The sequence below is a fragment of the Chiloscyllium plagiosum genome, unplaced genomic scaffold (genome assembly GCF_037043375.1).
Source record: "Chiloscyllium plagiosum isolate Xiang-an unplaced genomic scaffold, Cpla_swu_hap1 HiC_scaffold_11, whole genome shotgun sequence".
In the NCBI taxonomy this organism is placed as follows: domain Eukaryota; kingdom Metazoa; phylum Chordata; class Chondrichthyes; order Orectolobiformes; family Hemiscylliidae; genus Chiloscyllium; species Chiloscyllium plagiosum.
The window spans coordinates 74379431-74398066 of NW_028270149.1; the positions used below are offsets into that span (position 1 = coordinate 74379431).

The window sequence follows — 18636 nt, forward strand, 5'->3', positions numbered from 1 at the left end:
TTGGAATGAAAGGCTTTATTTATTGCCAACCTATCAGTACCTACTGTTCACACAAACAGGAACCTCCAAAAAAAAAATGCACTTGGGTCTGGGATTGTGTTGACATTGATGAACAATTGTCTCAAGATGTCATAAACTATCCAATATAGTGGTGGTGGTGGTTTGGGGGTTGGGGGCAGAAAGGGACTGAGAAGTAGAGTCATAAACTAGAGACAAATGTATTCAGAATTAATTTAGTAGTGCAATTTTAAAATAATTTTGACTTCTTAAAAAAAATTGTTTTGAACTACACATTTCAAAAAAATACAAATCTGGCACCTGAACACTTCTACTCTTAACATTTAAGTTGTTCATGGAACAATTTGCAAGGTTGTGCAAATTTACAGAATTTCCTATTTAACCATATTCTTTTGAGATCTATCTTTAAATCTAACAATTTTACCACAATAAATACAGGCTTGTCCAATCTTCAACAACATTAAAGATATGCTGACATGTGGGCAATTAATGTACAGTTTTATCGACAGTGCACAAACCTCAAATTAAGGCTTCTACATAAATTCAACCAAACTCCATATACAGATATCTACATGACCATGTAAATAGAATCAGCCATCTATTTTAGGACAGTAACAATTTCAGGTGCAGATGACATTTCAGATTTGTTTTTGTGGTTTTTGATGTTATTGGACACCTAGGCTTAGATTACTGATTCTCCCTCATTAAAATCTATCTTCCTTAGAAATACCTGCTGCATAGATCAGATAAAATTGGAATCTTTGTCATTTACTATACAGTCACAGGAAAACCAACTCAGTAAAGTAAATTTAGCGCTGCAACTCCAGCTCAATAAGACAATATTAATCCTAAACATCTTCCAAACCTGCTCAGAATTATAATTTCCCAAATTCAACAGCAAACACCAAAAGGTCTGGCCCACATAGTAGGTTCAGTATCTTTCACCTTGCAAACTATTGAGGTGAAAGTTTGCAACTATCGCTGCAAGCCTGGCTTACGCAAACTTAAATTGATCAGAATTGGCTTAACCTACTATCTTGCAAGTGAAAGTTTCAACAGAAACCTGCAACAATGAATACATTTCACTCAGCTCTCAGCTTGTTGCAGGAAGTGTGCTCATTCACCTATTGGAGTCGGATATTTACTGCTGGGTTAGATGGACTTGTTCATGGCCAATTAGCTGATTGAGTAGGGCAAGTAACTGCATTCTCCTTAACCAATCAGGATCGTGAAATCAACAAAGGACTGCAAAGAGTGAATTCAAACTGGTGGATTTAATGTTAAATATGGTACAGGAAGAATAAAATGAGAGAAAGGAAGACTGGAATGAGAAAAACAAGTTACATTTTCAAATTGGTTTTAAGATCACTTGCAATAAATTAATTTTTGGAGCCAGAGATATTGATTGGTAGCAGTTAATGAACAAGTACTTCAACTTAACTCTGGAGCATTTAACTTTTATCAACTGGGTAGAATATGAATTTTAATATTCAATACATGCTGTTGGCAAGGCAAACTGTAAGATGCAGTCATTACAAAGTTCATTGCATCTTACACAACAAGATCTATTTCTTTGACTTTAACCACTTTACTAGTCCTCGTTTGAAGCTACTGGACCAGTTAACAGCGTATGCCATTGGTGTAACTTTCACAGTAAAATCTCTCAATCTTGACAGCTGCAGCACTACTGCTTGCATCAGACAGTTGTAGGTTCACAATGGACTTCAAGAACTTGATTACACAATCCAGGGTGATAACTCCACGATAACTGCTCCAGAAGGGACATCAGAAGCCTTGACTGAACTTCTAAGAGGAGCATAGGGGCTGTTCCATCAGTCTCCTACCCAATATCTATCAATCAATCTTGATTATCTTATAACCTGTTAAAAATTATCAAGATGATGTTTGTGAGACTTTGCAGTAAGTTGACAGCTATATAGCGGCAACACATCAAAACTACTATTTTGTCTATAAAGCACTTTGGCATATTGTGCAGTCATGAAAGGCACAACGAATAAGCAACTTTGTCCTTTCAAAGCATTTTTAACTTAATGAATGAGGGCACAGTGTCAAGAGCAAAGAGATGAGTTTAAATTTCCACAGTACAATGGGGGGGTTAGGCCACCAGTAAGAATGCTCCTTGCATTTTTGGACATCCATTGCAGAAAGTAAAACGAAAAGCATTGGACTCCACACAGGATTATTCAGGATGGTGCCACAGATGGAAAACAACAGAAATGAAGAGAGACTGGGATTACTTTCAGTGAAGGGGAGACTTCAGATCTATTTTGAGTTTTTTTTAAACTGGATGACAAACGAAAGACTATTTCCCTCCTACTAAGGATGAGAAAGGTCGGCAATTTAAAAAGAGTTGACAGAAATTTCTTTGCCATGAAAATTACTGGGAAAATGGAAATAAGAGCAATTGGGATAAAGAGAATTGACATTCTTTTTAAAAATGAGGAGGAACAATCAACTGAATAAATATTTGAAGCAGAAATCAGAAATAATGAGAGTCTGGAATTTCTCTACAAAAACAATTATACATACAATAGTTAAATGCTATCCAGTATTGCTGGAAATACCTAAGCAAAACAGTGGGAGAAATTTTGGACTCACCTGTAACTCTAGGACATGGGTGCAGGGGCAAGAGCTCTCCATTTCTACGCAAACATATCAAATGGAACATTGGTTTGCTATCTTCTAGTTATCAGTGAGATTTACAGAAGTTTGTTCTTTCCAATTGAAATGATTGGTGGATAGCGAAGTCGAAAATATTTCATTAATTGAAAAGTTTTATTCAACTTTTTTTGGGTACAATTTCAAATGTTCTCCAGTTAGCTTCAAAACAGCATTGTCTCATGGATTTCAATTGCAGAATCACCTACAGGCTGAATGACAAAACCCACTAGCAACAATTGTTTAAAGCCAAGTCAAGCCATGAGGTTAGAGCAACATTCTGGAGTAAACTGGACTTCACAATATTGCAGACCATGTAAATTATGCTGAGTAAAACAAAGGTGCTTTTTAAACGTCAGTTTATAGTTGATAAAACATTATTTAGTCTAATATTCCAGGCAATTTGTGCCTCACTTTAATGAATTACAAATCAAACAAAAGCACAGGTTTTAAATTACTGCAGATAAATGTCTCAACAAAACGCAGAAGCTTTGATGTGGAGTATTGCATGAATAAAAATTAACCTTCATAAAAAGGATTACTGCACTTACATATGCTCAAAATGAATTTACACTGATCTGCATGTTGTTACAAGTGAAGATTAGGAAAGGAAGAGCTGGTTCCTTGTGTAAATTAAAATTGGAAACACATGCTGCCGTAATTGTACGCAAGTGATGACAGAAGTGCACGTGCAATTAGCCAGGAAACAATTCCACATCTTAAAGCCAGATCTAAGACAAGCAAGAAGCATGCCACCTCCCCCCCCCCCCCCCCCCCCCCAACTTCAATGCCTTTGTTGGTAAAGGCACTGCCCTGAGTAGAACAGACCCATACAGATCAGAGTTTCAAGTTCAATCCTCAGTACTGTTCAGGTAATTCATTCCAGTCAAGGCACTGGTTAAGTTCCTACACTTGATCTTACTGCCCTATGCTGTAATTGGTGATAGTGGTTGGGGGGAGGGAGGGGCAGGCATTTGGTGGCGGTGGTTATGGGGAAGTGAGCTTAAGTTTCCGCTTCCAATTGCTTTCCAGTAAACCCTGCTGCAAAGTGCACAGATGTTGACATCAGACAAGGAAGCTATGATGCCTCCCACAAACATACACAGTCTGCCAGTGCACATGACATGTGTGAAGAAAGGTTATTGGGGCTAAAAGCAATAGAACTGTATTCCAGGTTTGTAGAGAGAAGTTAGTAAATGCGCAGCGATGTCCTTCAGGTTAAGGAGAAAACAATACAGCAAGGGCAAAAAAAAAAATCACTAGTCCATGCAATATCTACCCATAAAAGCACCACAAATTTAATTTCAGTTTCTAATCACAAGGGTGGTTATATCAATCAGCATGTGGTCTTATTTTGCAGCAAACAACCAGAAAATGACAGATATAAAAGTTAAACAAAACCTAACTTACATTGCATTTTCTTTTACAATGCCAGGTCTAATACCACTGCTGTTAGTTTGTTTTACAAAATGAAGCAGGTCATTGGCCCTCAGGTTAAGAAAATTAGCCTTGCAATTTGAATGAATGGCTGCTGGCAGAGAAGGATATAGAACTAGGGGCGAGAACAATTTCAATTCACAGTAACGCACACATTTTGGCTCAACGAACCTTTAATTGTGGGGTCAGAGTACAACGGAAGAAACCCAACATTTCAAAAAAAACCGAAGACTTGAACATCCCAAAATAACACAGGAGTTCTGCAATTAGAATGTGATCATCTGGAGCTTTAATACAATAGTGCTCATTTATACCCTCCCCCCTGCCCCAATTCAGGTTACATCTTACAAAAATGAACAGTTGAGTTCAGACTCCTTAAATAGATTGAATTTTACAATTTCAAAAGATCCATTCTAGCAACTATGGGAACAGCTGTCCAGGAGTTAAAAGCAAGACATTTTCAGTGTGGTGAAATTAAGATTAAACACACCATGCTACAAAAAATATTTCAATCATCTTTCAACGCATACTTCTTGTTTTGCTCATGATGTATTCTGAATATTTAAGATACATTTTTAAATAGCAAAATTATAATACATTTTAAGAGAGAAAAACTGCCTCAGTTACAGAATGTGGATAGGTCCTTTCAGATAGAAAAGTAAATCTGAATTCTTTTTCTCCCAAAAGAGCAAGGTTGGATTTCCTGTTTACATTGGGAAATGTGCTGTACAATAGATGGTGGAGGAAACTATGGGAGTGATAATGTATTAACCACCTTATTGGTTTACTCTGAACACTATCACTGTTGGTGACAGTGTACCAGCAACTGTACTATATAAAGAAAATCTAAATATACTTTCAACATTACAATAGATGATAAAAAAGGAAATTATTCCTAGAGTAAGGCAGACAATGGATTTCTTCACCTTTACACCTGATCTCGGAGTCGTGAAAGCCTTTGGGAAAGGTCATCCTACATAAAGGAACAGAACTGAATTAATTCAGCAATTCATTAGTTTTTTTTCACAGCTATAACACATTTAAACTTTCAAACCTTTGAACAGCACAGTGGTGTGGTTACGCTTGTGCCTCAATAAACAGAGGCATGGACTAGTAATTCAGAGAATGCAAGTTCAAATACCACCTTAGGCTGTTTAACAATTTGAATGACTTCTTTTTCCCCAAATTAAACATCAAGGAAGCTACACGATTATCAGAAACATCCAGCCGGGAGGGAACCTGCCTTTGGTTGGAGTCCCACACAGATCAGACTGGGCAATGTGGCTGCTTCTCAGCTGTTCTCTGAAGTGGTCATTCACTAGTGTCACAACCTGTAAGGGTGTGGACTGCTGCAGGTAGTCTCAGGGCAACTAGAGGTGTACTATATAGTGTCAGCCAGTGGCAACTATTTCTACTTATATTTATTTGAACAGAAAAAGAAATTTGAATTTTGGTGAGCATCACTACAGTTTCTTTATTACAGTAAAATAATTTTGTGCTGTAATCTTACACTACATTTATTCCAGTACACTCTGCACTGCCCAACTCAATCACCGTTGCTCTCTCAATGCAATTAACGATTTGGAGATGCCGGTGTTGGACTGGGGTGTACGAAGTTAAAAATCACACAACACCAGGTTATAGTCCAACAGGTTTAATTGGAAGCACTAGCTTTCGGACTGACGCTCCCTCCACAACCACCTGATGAAGGAGCGTCGCTCCGAAAGCTAGTGTGCTTCCAATTAAACCTGTTGGACGGTAACCTGGTGTTGTGTGATTTTTAACATTGAAAGGAACAATATTTTGACCTTTCCTACTCTACCATACCATCTAGTGGCTGAAGTTAGTAACTATGTTTTAAAATACTGTTCATCAGCACTTTAGTCCTGAAACAATCTTCTTGACCTGAAATAGTAACACTCTTTCTAGACATTTCCAGCATGTTCTGTTTGTATCATGCATGAGCAACATTGTTTGTTACTGTAATGCCAGCTGACACTCAACCACAAGAGCAACAGTTAAGGACACTGGGATGTAAACACCCTCAAGACAATCCTACCCACACATTGCTGTGTGTAGCTGTGATGTCTCTGCACGGATGGGAATTGTCTGTAATTGACCTCTTGCTGATCCAAAGCACTCAGCGGTTGTCTTCCATCCTCCCCTGTCAATGGGAACAGTTTTTTCCTCTATCTGCTCTGTCAGTGATTAACTTCAAGTACCTCTATCAAATCTCCTCCCAACCTTCTCTTTTATGAAGAGAGAGCATCCCGATTTCACCATCTATGAAATGAAGTTCTTCAACCTGAAACCATTTCTTGTGAATGTATTCTGCATCCTCTATAATTTGCTCTGAAAATCTCGTGGCCAGAACTGGACACAGTACTATCATCTGACACTGAGCAAGTGTTTTATACAGGTTTAACACCACTTCCTTATTTTTGTACTTTATGCTCCTCTTAATGTCATACCTTTTATGAAATTGCAATCTCAACCTCTCCTTAACAACTTACGCATATATGCCTCCAATTCGTATCCTTCTGGAACTGCTTTGGAATTGTATCCTTTCTTATCTATCCATATTCTTCCTAGCAAGAATGAATCAGATCCCATTTCTCCACAGTAAATTTAATCAGCTAATTGCCCACCCATTCCACCATCAATCTTATTTTGAAGTCCTCACGGTTCACAATATTCCCAAGTTTCGTATTACGTGCAAGCTTTGAAGTTGTGCCGTGTAAATGTTAGAGTCAGAGTTTGAGTCATACAAGGGAAATAGACTCTTCAGTCCAACTAGTCCATGCAGACCAGACTTCCCAAACTAAACTAGCTGCATTTGCCACATTATCCCTCTAAACTTTACCTGTTCATGTACCTGTCCAAATGTCTTTTGAATGTTGTAATTGTACCTGCATCTACCACTTCCTCTGGCAGTTCATTCCACATACAAATCATTCTCTGCGTGTAAAAGTTGCCCCTTGGGTCCCTTTTAAATATTCTTTCTCTTACCTTAATATTATGTCCTCTAGTTTTGAACTCCCCTATACTAGGGAAAAGACCTTTGCTATTCACCTATAGCCCTCATGATTTTATAAACCTCAGAGTTCATCCCTCTACCCCCTACACTTCAGTGAAAATTGTCCCAGCCAATCCAGCCTCTTCCAATAGCTCAAAACTCCAGTCCTGGTAACATCCTGGTAAATCTTCTCTGCTCCCTCTTAAATTTAATAATATCCTTCTTATAGCGGGACGACCAGAACTGTATACAGTTCTCCAAATGAGGCCTAACGAATGTCCGGTACAACAGCAGCATGACATCCCAAACTCCTACACTCAATGGTCTGAGCAATGAAGGCAAGTGTGCCAAATGCCTGCTTTACCATTTTACCTGTGATGCAACTTAAGGAACAACGTACTTGAACCCCTAGGTCTCAGTTTGATAATATTAAGATTAGGTCATTAATATACATTGGGAAAAGCAGGGGGTCCTAACTCTAACCTCTGGGGGAATTCCATTGTAAACCTTCCACCAGAATGAAAACCCAACATTCACCAATACTCTTTATATTCTGCAAACCTTTTTACTCCACAGTCCCCAACACTACTCAGAAATCTGTTGACCCTTCACCAACCTATGAAACAAAACTGAAGCGAGTGTAACACTGACAGTGGCCTCACCCTAGTTCTAAACTTCCAGCTCAGCACTGTCCCCATGACTTGTCCGGACTTGTCCTACCTGCCTATCTCCTTTTCCACCTATCCACTCCACCCTCTCCTCCCTGACCTATCACCTTCATCCCCTCCCCCACTGTACTCTATGCTACTTTCTCCCCACCCCCACCCTCCTCTAACTTATCTCTCCACGCTCCAGGCTCACTGCCTTTATTCCTGATGAAGGGCTTTTGCCCGAAATGTCGATTTCGCTGCTCCTTGGATGCTGCCTGAACTGCTGTGCTCTTCCAGCACCACTAATCCAGAATCTGGTTTCCAGCATCTGCAGTCATTGTTTTTACCTCTGTACTAGGCCAGGTGATCAGAAACTGAGGATTTCATTTCCATCTGAGCTGCACCTAAAATATACGACTAACCACAAATTTCTTACACCAGTATATCTTCCTTCCACTTCCTCTATAAACTACTGTTGTGGTATTTGTGAGCCAGCTGATCTTTGTCAGATTATAAGAAGCTGTAGGCTTTTATTATTTCAAGAAATAAATGGAGGATACCTCATCCTGTTTTACATGAATCACATTGATAGCATACCAAAAAAGTTTTAATCTTACACTCGGAGCTGGGTTAAATCTAAGCTCCAGGGACAGAAAGTCAACTGGCAATTCATTGCATTACATGAGAAGTTATCAATCTGAGGCAATGAAGTGAGCGAGCTAAAAATGACAGGCAGCTGTCCGAAAAAGATTATCGGTGGGCGGCACGGTGGCTAGCACTGCTGCCTCACAGCACCAAAGACCCGGGTTCAATTCCTGCATCACACAACTGTCTGTGTGGAGTTTGCACATTCTCCCCATGTCTGTGTGGGTTTCCTCCGCGTGCTCCGGTTTCCTCCCACAGTCCAAATATGTGCAGGTTAGGTGAATTGGCCGTGCTAAATTGCCCGTAGTGTAGGTGAAGGGGTAAATGTAGGGGAATGGGTCTGGGTGGGCTGCTCTTTGGAGGGTCTGTGTGGACTTGTTGGGCCGAAGGCCCTGTTTCCACACTAAGTAATCTAATCACTAATCAAACCAAACTGGAGAAAGTTTTGAACTCCTCAGTTCTAAGACCATAAGACATACGAGTAGAAACTAGGCCATTCAATCATGGCTGACAGGTTTCTCAACCCCATTTTCCCACTTTCTCCCCATAACCTTTGATCCCCATGGCAATCAAGAACCCATCTCTGATTTAAATATACTCAATGACCTGGCCCCCACAGCCTTCGGTGGCAATAAATTCCACAGATTCACCAGTATCTGGCAAAAGAAGTTTCTCCTTATCTCCATTTTAAGGTCTTCCCTTTACTCTAAGGCTGTGCCCTCGGGTCCTCGTCTCTCCTGCCAATGGAAACATCTTCCCAACATCCACTCTGTCCAGTCTTCTGAAAATTTCAATCAGATCCCCCCTCATTCTTCTAAACTCCATGGAGTATAATCCCGGACTGCACAAATGTTCCTCATATGTTAAGCCCTTCATTCCTGGGACCATCCTCATGAACTTCCTTTGGACCTGCTCCAGGGACAATCCATCCTTCCTGAGGTATGGGGCCCAAAATTGCTCACAACATTCTAAATGTGGTCTGACCAGAGCCCTATAAAGCCTCAGAGGTACATCCCTGCTATTATAGTCTAGTCCTCTCAAGATGAATGACAACATTGTATTTGCCTTCCTAACTACCAACGCAACCTGCAAGTTTACCTTAAGAGAAACATGGACTAGGACTCCAAAGTCCCTTTGCACTTCAGATTTCTGAATTTCCTTCCCATTTAGAAAACAGTCCATATAAAGTATGATTTATTTTTTATTTGTTCATTGGATATGGCCATTACTAGGAGGTTAGTGTTTGATGCCCATCAATACTTGCCCAGAGGCCAGCAACAACATTGCTGTGGGTTGGGCGTCCCATGTAGTTTAGATCAGGCAAGGATGGCAGATTTCCCCACCCATCAGACATTAAAACACCAGATAGGATTTTTTTTTGTTTTTACGATCGACAATGGTTACATTGTCACTAATAGGCTGGTTTTAAATTCCAGATTTTAAAACTGAAATCACCCCCTGCCACAGTGGGATTCAAACTCGTGTCCCTGGAACATTAGCCTATGGTGGGATTACTAAGCCAGTGACATAAGCATACTTAAATACACAAAAATCTTTTTGATACTGTGATTTTTTTTTCTGAAATGGCAAATCTTTAAAGATTGTTTAGGATTTTACCTGTTCTGCTGATGCCACACTGGCACCAACCGATCCCATTTGGCCTTCTGGAAGCTGCATGTTCAAATCAAGACTATAAAACAAAGAAAAAAGGACCATGCATTAGACTTTGATCGGCATCTTCATTGCAGAAGTGGCTGTACCATTGGAAATTTACTTCAAAAGGGTATTCCAGCTTTACTTTGGAACTGTAAAACCACATTGGAAACATCCAACACCTTTGAACTCAGTGGAAATATCAGATGAGAGTTCATAATTGAAATTTCTCCTGACACCTTTCTTACCAAGCTGAAAGGAACATTGCAATATTAAAGGAAACAAGAATGCATGGAGCTCCTAAATACAGACAATTCTATAAATTTGAAAACTGTGCCCAACAAGACAAAAGCACAAAATTACATTCAAAGTTTTGGTGTGCTTCACACATCACATGCATGCATTCTAGTGAAATGCATTGCCTGCTTGTACACTGTACAGCAGTTGCAGGACTTGTCATGTGGTCACCAATACAGGAGATGGCACTCTCTGAAAGCTAGGTCAATCTACAACATTTCACTCCAGTGCTAGATTACTGACATGATAGCTATGCCACTTGCTGAGTATAATCAGCTAATGCTCAAATCAAAGGTCTCAGCCATTTTATAACCAGCTGTTCTGTCCATTGAGAATCATGAATTGTATAACCAAAAGGACAAAACTGTCTTTTAGTTCTGTTGTTAGATTAAAGAGAATAAAATGAACATTCCCAGCAAGCAAATCTTTTTGCAAGAAGACAATGCAACTTTCAAACCATTATTTGTTTGCAATTAAATGAAGTGCATTGTACTCTGGCCCTGAAAAGTAATTTAACAGTAGTTTGACAAAATTTACAATTTGCAATATATTTGACATAAATGTAAAATCCCTGACAAGGTGGTGGAAGCGGAAAGTCATTGAATATTTTTACAGCAGAGGTAGATAGGTTCTTATTGAACAAGTGGAAGGTTATCGGAGGTGGTAGGAATGTGGTTTTTAGATAATATCAGCCTTAACGTTACTGAATAGCCAAATAGGCTTTAGTGGGTTGAATGCCTATGTTTGCTCCTAATCTGTATGTCTAAATGTAACTTGTAAATAGAAACTAAAAAGGCAGTACATTATACCTTTCATTTGTTTTTTTCTGAATGCTGCAATGAAATCAGTTTAATAAATTTCAATTAATGACTTTAAGCCTACTTAATGAGACAGTGACAATAAGTCTCCCATTATGCCAAAATTTCACTAAAACTGGACAGAGAGCAAGTATTTCTACAGTTTATTACTGCATATTTATCCAGCTAGCAGTGATTCATATCACTGCCCTGTCAGATTATCCAGTGAATTAATCATAAATAAATCGGAAATTGACATATTATACTGATCTGGTTACATTATCCCACCAGAAAAGCTGCCTGAAATAGATCGGTGACACTGAAAATGCTACTCAGTTCAGGTACCATACTTACAGTCATAGAGTCATAGAGATGTACAGCATGGAAACAGACCCTTCGGTCCAACCCGTCCATGCCGACCAGATATCCCAACCCAATCTAGTCCCACCTGCCAGCACCCGCCCATATCCCTCCAAACCCTTCCTATTCATATACCCATCCAATTGCCTTTTAAATGCTGCATCCTCTGGCAGCTCATTCTATACACGCACCACCCTCTGCGTGAAAACGTTGCCCCTTAGGTCTCTTTTATATCTTTCCCCTCTAAACCTAAACCTATGCTCTCTTGTTCTGGACTCCCCAACCCCAGGGAAAAGACTTTGCCTATTTATTGTATCAAATGCCCCTCAATTTTGTAAACCTCTATAAGGTCACCCCTCAGCCTCCGACGCTCCAGGGAAAACAGCCCCAGCCTGTTCAGCCTCTCCCTGTAGCTCAGATGCTCCAACCCTGGCAACATCCTTGTAAATCTTTTCTGAACCCTTTCAAGTTTCACAACATCTTTCCGATAGGAAGGAGACCAGAATTGCAAGCAATATTCCAACGGTGGCCTAACCAACGTCCTGCACAGCCGCAACATGACCTCCCAACTCCTGTACTCAATACTCTGACCAATAAAGGAAAGCATACCAAATGCCTTCTTCACTATCCTATCTACCTGCAACTCCACTTTCAAGGAGCTATGAACCTGCACTCCAAGGTCTCTTTGTTCAGCAACACTCCCTAGGACCTTACCATTAAGTGTATAAGTCCTGCTAAGATTTGCTTTCCCAAAATGCAGCACCTCGCATTTATCTGAATTAAACTCCATCTGCCACTTCTCAGCCCATTGGCCCATCTGGTCCAGATCCTGTTGTAATCTGAAGTAACCTTCTTCGCTGTCCACTACATCTCCAATTTTGGTGTCATCTGCAAACTTACTATACTCTTATGCTCGCATCCAAATCATGTATGGAAATGACAAAAAGTAGACGGCCCAGCACCAATCCTTGTGGCACTCCACTGGTCACAGGCCTCCACCACCACCCTCTGTTTTGAATCTTTGAGCCAGTTCTGTATCCAAATGGCTAGTTCTCCCTGTATTCTATGAGATCTAACCTTGCTAATCAGTCTCCCATGGGGAACCTTGTCGAACGCCTTACTGAAGTCCATATAGATCACATCTACTGCTCTGCCCTCATCAATCTTCTTTGTTACTTCTTCAAAAAACTCAATCAAGTTTGTGAGACATGATTTCCCACAAACAAAGCCATGCTGACTATCCCTGATCAGTGCATGCCTTTCCAAATACACGTACATCCTGTCCCTCAGGATACCCTCCAACAACTTGCCTACCATAGAGGTCAGGCTCACTGGTCTATAGTTCCCTGGCTTGTCTTTACCGCCCTTCTTAAACAGTGGCATCACATTTGCTAAGCTCCAGTCTTCCGGCACCTCACCTGTGACGATCGATGATACAAATATTTCAGCAAAAGGCCCAGCAATCACTTCTCAAGCTTCTCAGAGTTCTCGGGTACACCTGATCAGGTCCTGGGGATTTATCCACTCTTAACTGTTTCAAGACATCCAGCACTTCCTTCTCTGTAATCTGGACATTTTGCAAGATGTCACCATCTATTTTCCTACAGTCTATATCTTCCATATCCTTTTCTACAGTAAATACTGATGCAAAATATTCATTTAGTATCTCCCCCATTTTCTGTGGCTCCACACAAAGGCCGCCTTGCTGATATTTGAGGGGCCCTATTCTCTCCCTAGTTACCCTTTTGTCCTTAATATATTTGTAAAAACCCTTTGGATTCTCCTTAATTCTATTTGCCAAAGCTATCTCTAGTCCCCGTTTTGCCCTCCTGATTTCCCTCTTAAGTATACTCCTTCTTTCTTTATACTCTTCTAAGGATTCACTCGATCTATCCTGTCTATACCCGACATATGCTTCCTTCTTTTTCTTAACCAAACCCTCAATTTCTTTAGTCATCCAGCATTCCCTGTACCTACTAGCCTTTCCTTTCATCCTGACAGGACTATACTTTCTCTGGATTCTTGTTATCTCATTTCTGAAAGCTTCCCCTTTTCCAGCCATCCCTTTACCTGCGAACATCTGCCTCCAATCAGCTTTCGAAAGTTCTTGCCTAATACCGTCAAAATTGGCCTTTCTCCAATTTCGAACTTCAACTTTTAGATATGGTCTTTCCTTTTCCATCACTATCTTAAAACGAATAGAATTATGGTCACTGGCCCCAAAGTGCTCCCCCACTGACCCGCCCTGCCTTATTTCCCAAGAGTAGGTCAAGTTTTGCACCTTCTCTAGTAGATACATCCACATACTGAATCAGAAAATTGACTTGTACGCACATGAGAAATTCCTCGCCATCTAATGCTTTAACACTATGGCAATCCCAGTCGATGTTTGGAAAGTTAAAATCCCCTACTATAACTACCCTATCATTATAGATAGCTGAGATCTCCTTACAAGTTTGTTTCTCAATTTCACTCTGACTATTGGGCGGGGGGGGGGTCTATAATACAATCCCATAAGGTGATCATCCCTTTCTTATTTCTCAGTCCCACCTAAATAACTTCCCTGGATAAATTTCTGGGAATATCCTCCCTCAGTACAGCTGTACTGCTATCCCTTATCAAAAATGCCACTCCCCCTCCTCTCTTGCCTCCCTTTCTATCCTTCCTGTAGCATTTGTATTCTGGAACATTAAGCTGCCAGTCCTGCCCATCCCTGAGCCATGTTTCCGTAATTGCTATGATATCCCAGTCCCATGTTCCGAACCAAGCCCTGAGTTCATCTGCCTTCCCTGTTAGGCTCCTTGCATTGAAATAAATGCAGTTTAATTTATTAGTCCTACCTTGTCCCTGCCTGCCCTGACTGTTTGACTCACTTCTGTTCTCAGCTGTACCCGTCTCAGATCGATCTCTTTCCTCACTATCTCCCTGGGTTTCACCCCCACATCTCACAAATCCTCCCAAGCAGTTCTAGCAAATCTCCCTGCCAGTATATTAGTCCCCTTCCAGTATATTAGTCCCCTTCCAATTTAGGTGCAATCGGTCCTTCTTGTACAGGTCACTTCTACCCCAAAAGAGATTCCAATGATCCAAAAATGTGAATCCTTCTTCCATACACCAGCTCCTCAGCCATGCATTCATCTGCTCTATCCTCCTATTCATGCCCTCACTAGCTCGTAGCACTGGGAGTAATCCAGATATTATTACCCTTGAGGACCTCCTTTTTAAATTTCTCCCTAACTCTCTAATCTCCCTTCAGAGTCTCAACCTTTTCCCTTCCTATATTGTTGGTTCCAATGTAGACAATGACCTCTTGCTGGCCCCTCTCCCCCGTGAGAACATTCTGCACCCTCTCTGAGACATCCTTGATCCTGGCACCAGGGAAACAACACACCATTCTGCTATTACTCTGCTGGCCACAGAAACTTCTGTCTGTACCTCTGACTACAGAATCCCCTAACACAATTGGTCTCTTGGAAACCGACGTACCCCTCGTTGCATTAGAGCCAGTCTCAATACCAGAAACTTGGCTGTTCGTGCTACATTCCCCTGAGAATCTATCACCCCCTACATTTTCCAAAACAGTATACCTGTTCGAAATGGGTATATCCACAAAAGACTCCTGCACTCGGTTCCAACCTGGAGTTAACCCATCTATGTGACTGTATCAGAGACCTTCCCCCCCTTCCTATAACTGCCATCCACCACATACTGTTGCTGTTGCAAATTCCTCATTGCTTCTATCTGTCTCTCCAACTGATCCACTCGACCTGATATGATTCGCATCCAACAGCATTTATGGCAGATATAATCCACAGTAACCCTTAAACTCTCTTTAAACTCCCACATCTGTCAAGAAGTACATATCACTGCAAAGGCCATTTTTGCTCCTTCACAATCTACAGACCCAGAAAATTACACCGTCTTATTCCTCTACAAACACTGCCCCAGGTTAAATTAATAGCTATGGCTTATATTTTAAGTTTAATCAAGAGACTTATCTCCAAAAACATATAATCAAGAAAGAATCCACTATACTCACTACTGCAGCCCTTCTCTTGGACAGACTTAAAACAACATTTAACTTATCTGATTATGTGCTGTGAACTTTGCCCAACAGTTCCTCCAAGATTAATTGTGAATTTCACTGTTTGTTAATTTTCCCAGATGCACTCCGATATCCAGCGATACACGAATTCAAACAGCAAAGACAGTAACTGTGCAGGTTCTCTCTCTCTCTCTCCTGCACTGACCTCACCATGTGTTTCCTTTGTCTGCTCTTCTCCCTTTTAAACTGCTGTTGCTTTGACATTTTTTTCCAAAGTTCCAAAACAATGCAACAGCATATAAAACAGTAAATGCTGCTCCTGGAATTTGAGGAAATCACCTCCAGCACCTAAAATACCTCAAAAAATAAAAGGAGCTGCTCTTACAGTCAGAAATCTTTCCCATCCTCCATCCTAACCTTTAACAGTAACTGTGTAGTGAAACAGAAATCAATGTAAAACTGGATCACAAATCACTGGAATTCCACATGGGCTGAAGAGACAGGGGAATGTACAGTAAATTAAAAATACAAAGCCTATTCCCATTGGATGATAGTAAGTCAAACGTTAACCATCTTCACTAACTTATATTTTTTAAACTCAGGTTTATAATTCCAGCCGCACAGTTTGTTGAAATGATATACATAATTTATCCTTCATATGGCACCATAAACATATGCAAGTACTTGCACTTGAAGTTACAATAATTATCAAAACAGCGTTAGATACAATAGGCTCTTCAGAACAAGCTCGAAGAACCCAGCCATTCAGTAAGAGCTTTTTTAAATGTTCTAATTAAATTGTGCCAACATTTGTTACAATAAAATCAGGCAGCATCTAGGGAACAGGAGAATCGACGTTTCGGGCATTAGCCCTTCTTCAGGAAACTGAAGAAGGGCTAATGCCCGAAACGTCGATTCTCCTGTTCCCTAGATGCTGCCTGACCTGCTGCGTTTTTCCAGCAACACATTTCCATCTCTGATCTCCAGCATCTGCAGACCTCACTTTCTCCTTACAATAAAATCACCCATGTACAAGTGGAAGAAATCAAATTTATCCGATGATCTGCACTGAATATTAACCACAGAAAACATTTCAAAAAACTCAAATAAATTTGAATTATTTAGCAACCTTCAAATTTTATGGATGTTTCATAACACTTTACACCTATTCAAGAACCAGAGAGAGCAATATGTGAAATAAGCAGTTAATCTGTCTTTAGTGGTATTCATTCAGGGATAAATGTTGCCCAAGTCAGGACAGCATGGAGGCACTGCTGCCTCTCAGCACCAGAGAACTGGATTTCACCCTCAGGCAATTGAGCAAATTCCACACAGACACTCTCCCTGTGTCTGTGTGGGGTTCCACTGGATTCTCTGGTTTCCTCCCACAGTCCAAAGACGTGCAGATTAGGTGCATTAGCCATGGGAATTGCAGGGATGGGGTGGAGGCAGTGTGGTGGGTCTAGGTGGGATGTTCTTCAGAGGGTAGGCATGGATTCAATAGGCCAAATGGCCTGTTTCTGCACAGTAGGGATTATTGGATTCTCAGACATTAACAAAACTCCTCTGCTTTTTAATTTTTTTTTAAAACACACAATAGAAAAGGTTGAAAGGACTGCAATGTGAGGCTTCATCTGAATGATGTTGCCTTTAATCACGTGCTTGCCTCAGAGTGACACGGAAATCTCAGCCTAGATTCAGTGCTCAAGGCTCTGAAGGGGACCACTCGGAGGGTGGTGCATGCACCAACTTGGTTAGAGACAAAAAAAAACTACAGGGGCCGGAATCCGCGGTAGACAAGGAGACTGGAAGAACACAGCAAGCGAGGCAGCATCAGGTGGAAAAGTCAACATTTCAGGTGTAACCCTTTTTCAGGACTATTAATATTCCTGATAAAGGGTTACACCCAAGACACTGACTTCTCCACCTCCTGATGCTGCCTGGCTTGCTGTGCTCTTCCAGTCTCCTGCTTGTCAACCTGCGTACATGTATCAAAGTAGACAGAGGAGCTAGAGAAATAAAATCAGTTAAAATGTAAGTTAGACATTTAATAAGAAGGCAGTACTAAAGAAAGAGCTCAACATCAAAACCCTTGAGGAAAACATGCGTCCATACTAACCCAGCTTCATCAGCCATTTCATGTAGCAGTGAATCTACTTCATTCTGGAAGAAGAAGAAAAATATAAACTTGAATATATGCCGCTTAAAAAAGGAATGTGCATTTATATGGTGCAAATTATGTCCCCAAGGGCTTACATTAATTACTATTGGAAAAAATTACTCTTGTGACTTTCTTCAAACGAAGCAACCAGTTTACACTTTGATCTGATAAACAACAAGCAGGATACATGTGAAACTGCTCAGATTTTTGCTCTGACTATGCTGATGGATTTTTTTTACATCCACCTTAACGAGAGGGCAGTAACTCAGGTTGCTGTCTGACTGAAGTATCAGCCTACACTGAGATGGTAAGCTGCCAGAATCAAGTCTGCATTCCCAATGTTCTGAGCGAGCAAATATGTCACAGAGTGAGACAAGCTGACACAAATGAGGTATTCTCAGACCTTTAAAAACAGACCAAGAAAACAAAAGTGGTGTGCATACTTATAGCAACAAACTCATCCACAAATGTTCTTGCGAGATTATTGAACTTAATTAAATAGAAAGAAAAATTTTTACAAAGTGTATAATTCGTGATGAGATTTGGACCACTATGGTAATGAGGCTACTGCTGCCTTTACTGAGACATATATACTCTTTCTTGTCCAATACCATTCCGTCTTGCCTCTCTTCCTCCTGTCATTTACACCTTGCATTCTATCAAACATTGCGTGTTTAATTGGTTTCTCCTTTGTTCTATGCGCAGTACTGTGCTAAACATTCTCAACAATGACAGTCTATGTTTTTAAACCATTTTGGAGATGCTTATATCCTTACAATATTGTCATATTTACTGTCCAGTGCATCAGTAAACCATGAGTCTAAGAGCATGAATTATTGGTATTTACCTGCACATGTACATTTTAGAACAGATGGGGC

The 18636-nt window shown here is 40.5% G+C and overlaps 1 protein-coding gene across 2 annotated transcripts in view; it reads right to left on the minus strand.

The window, feature by feature from the left end:
* Positions 1 to 1272: 1272 nt before the first annotated feature.
* chmp1b (charged multivesicular body protein 1B) overlaps positions 1273 to 18636 on the minus strand; it is a 29815-nt gene continuing 12451 nt past the window's right edge. Inside the window, exons 6-10 of one of the 2 annotated variants that reach the window (XM_087992177.1) lie at positions 17717 to 17760; positions 10063 to 10135; positions 5061 to 5107; positions 2638 to 2681; positions 1273 to 1898 (exon numbers count right to left, since the gene is read on the minus strand). In XM_087992177.1, coding sequence (XP_087848303.1) covers positions 5063 to 5107; positions 10063 to 10135; positions 17717 to 17760 — 162 coding nt within the window. In that variant the 3' untranslated portion in view covers positions 1273 to 1898; positions 2638 to 2681; positions 5061 to 5062. The remainder of the gene's footprint in view (positions 1899 to 2637; positions 2682 to 5060; positions 5108 to 10062; positions 10136 to 17716; positions 17761 to 18636) is intronic. The other variant, XM_087992176.1, reaches the window with a different exon arrangement.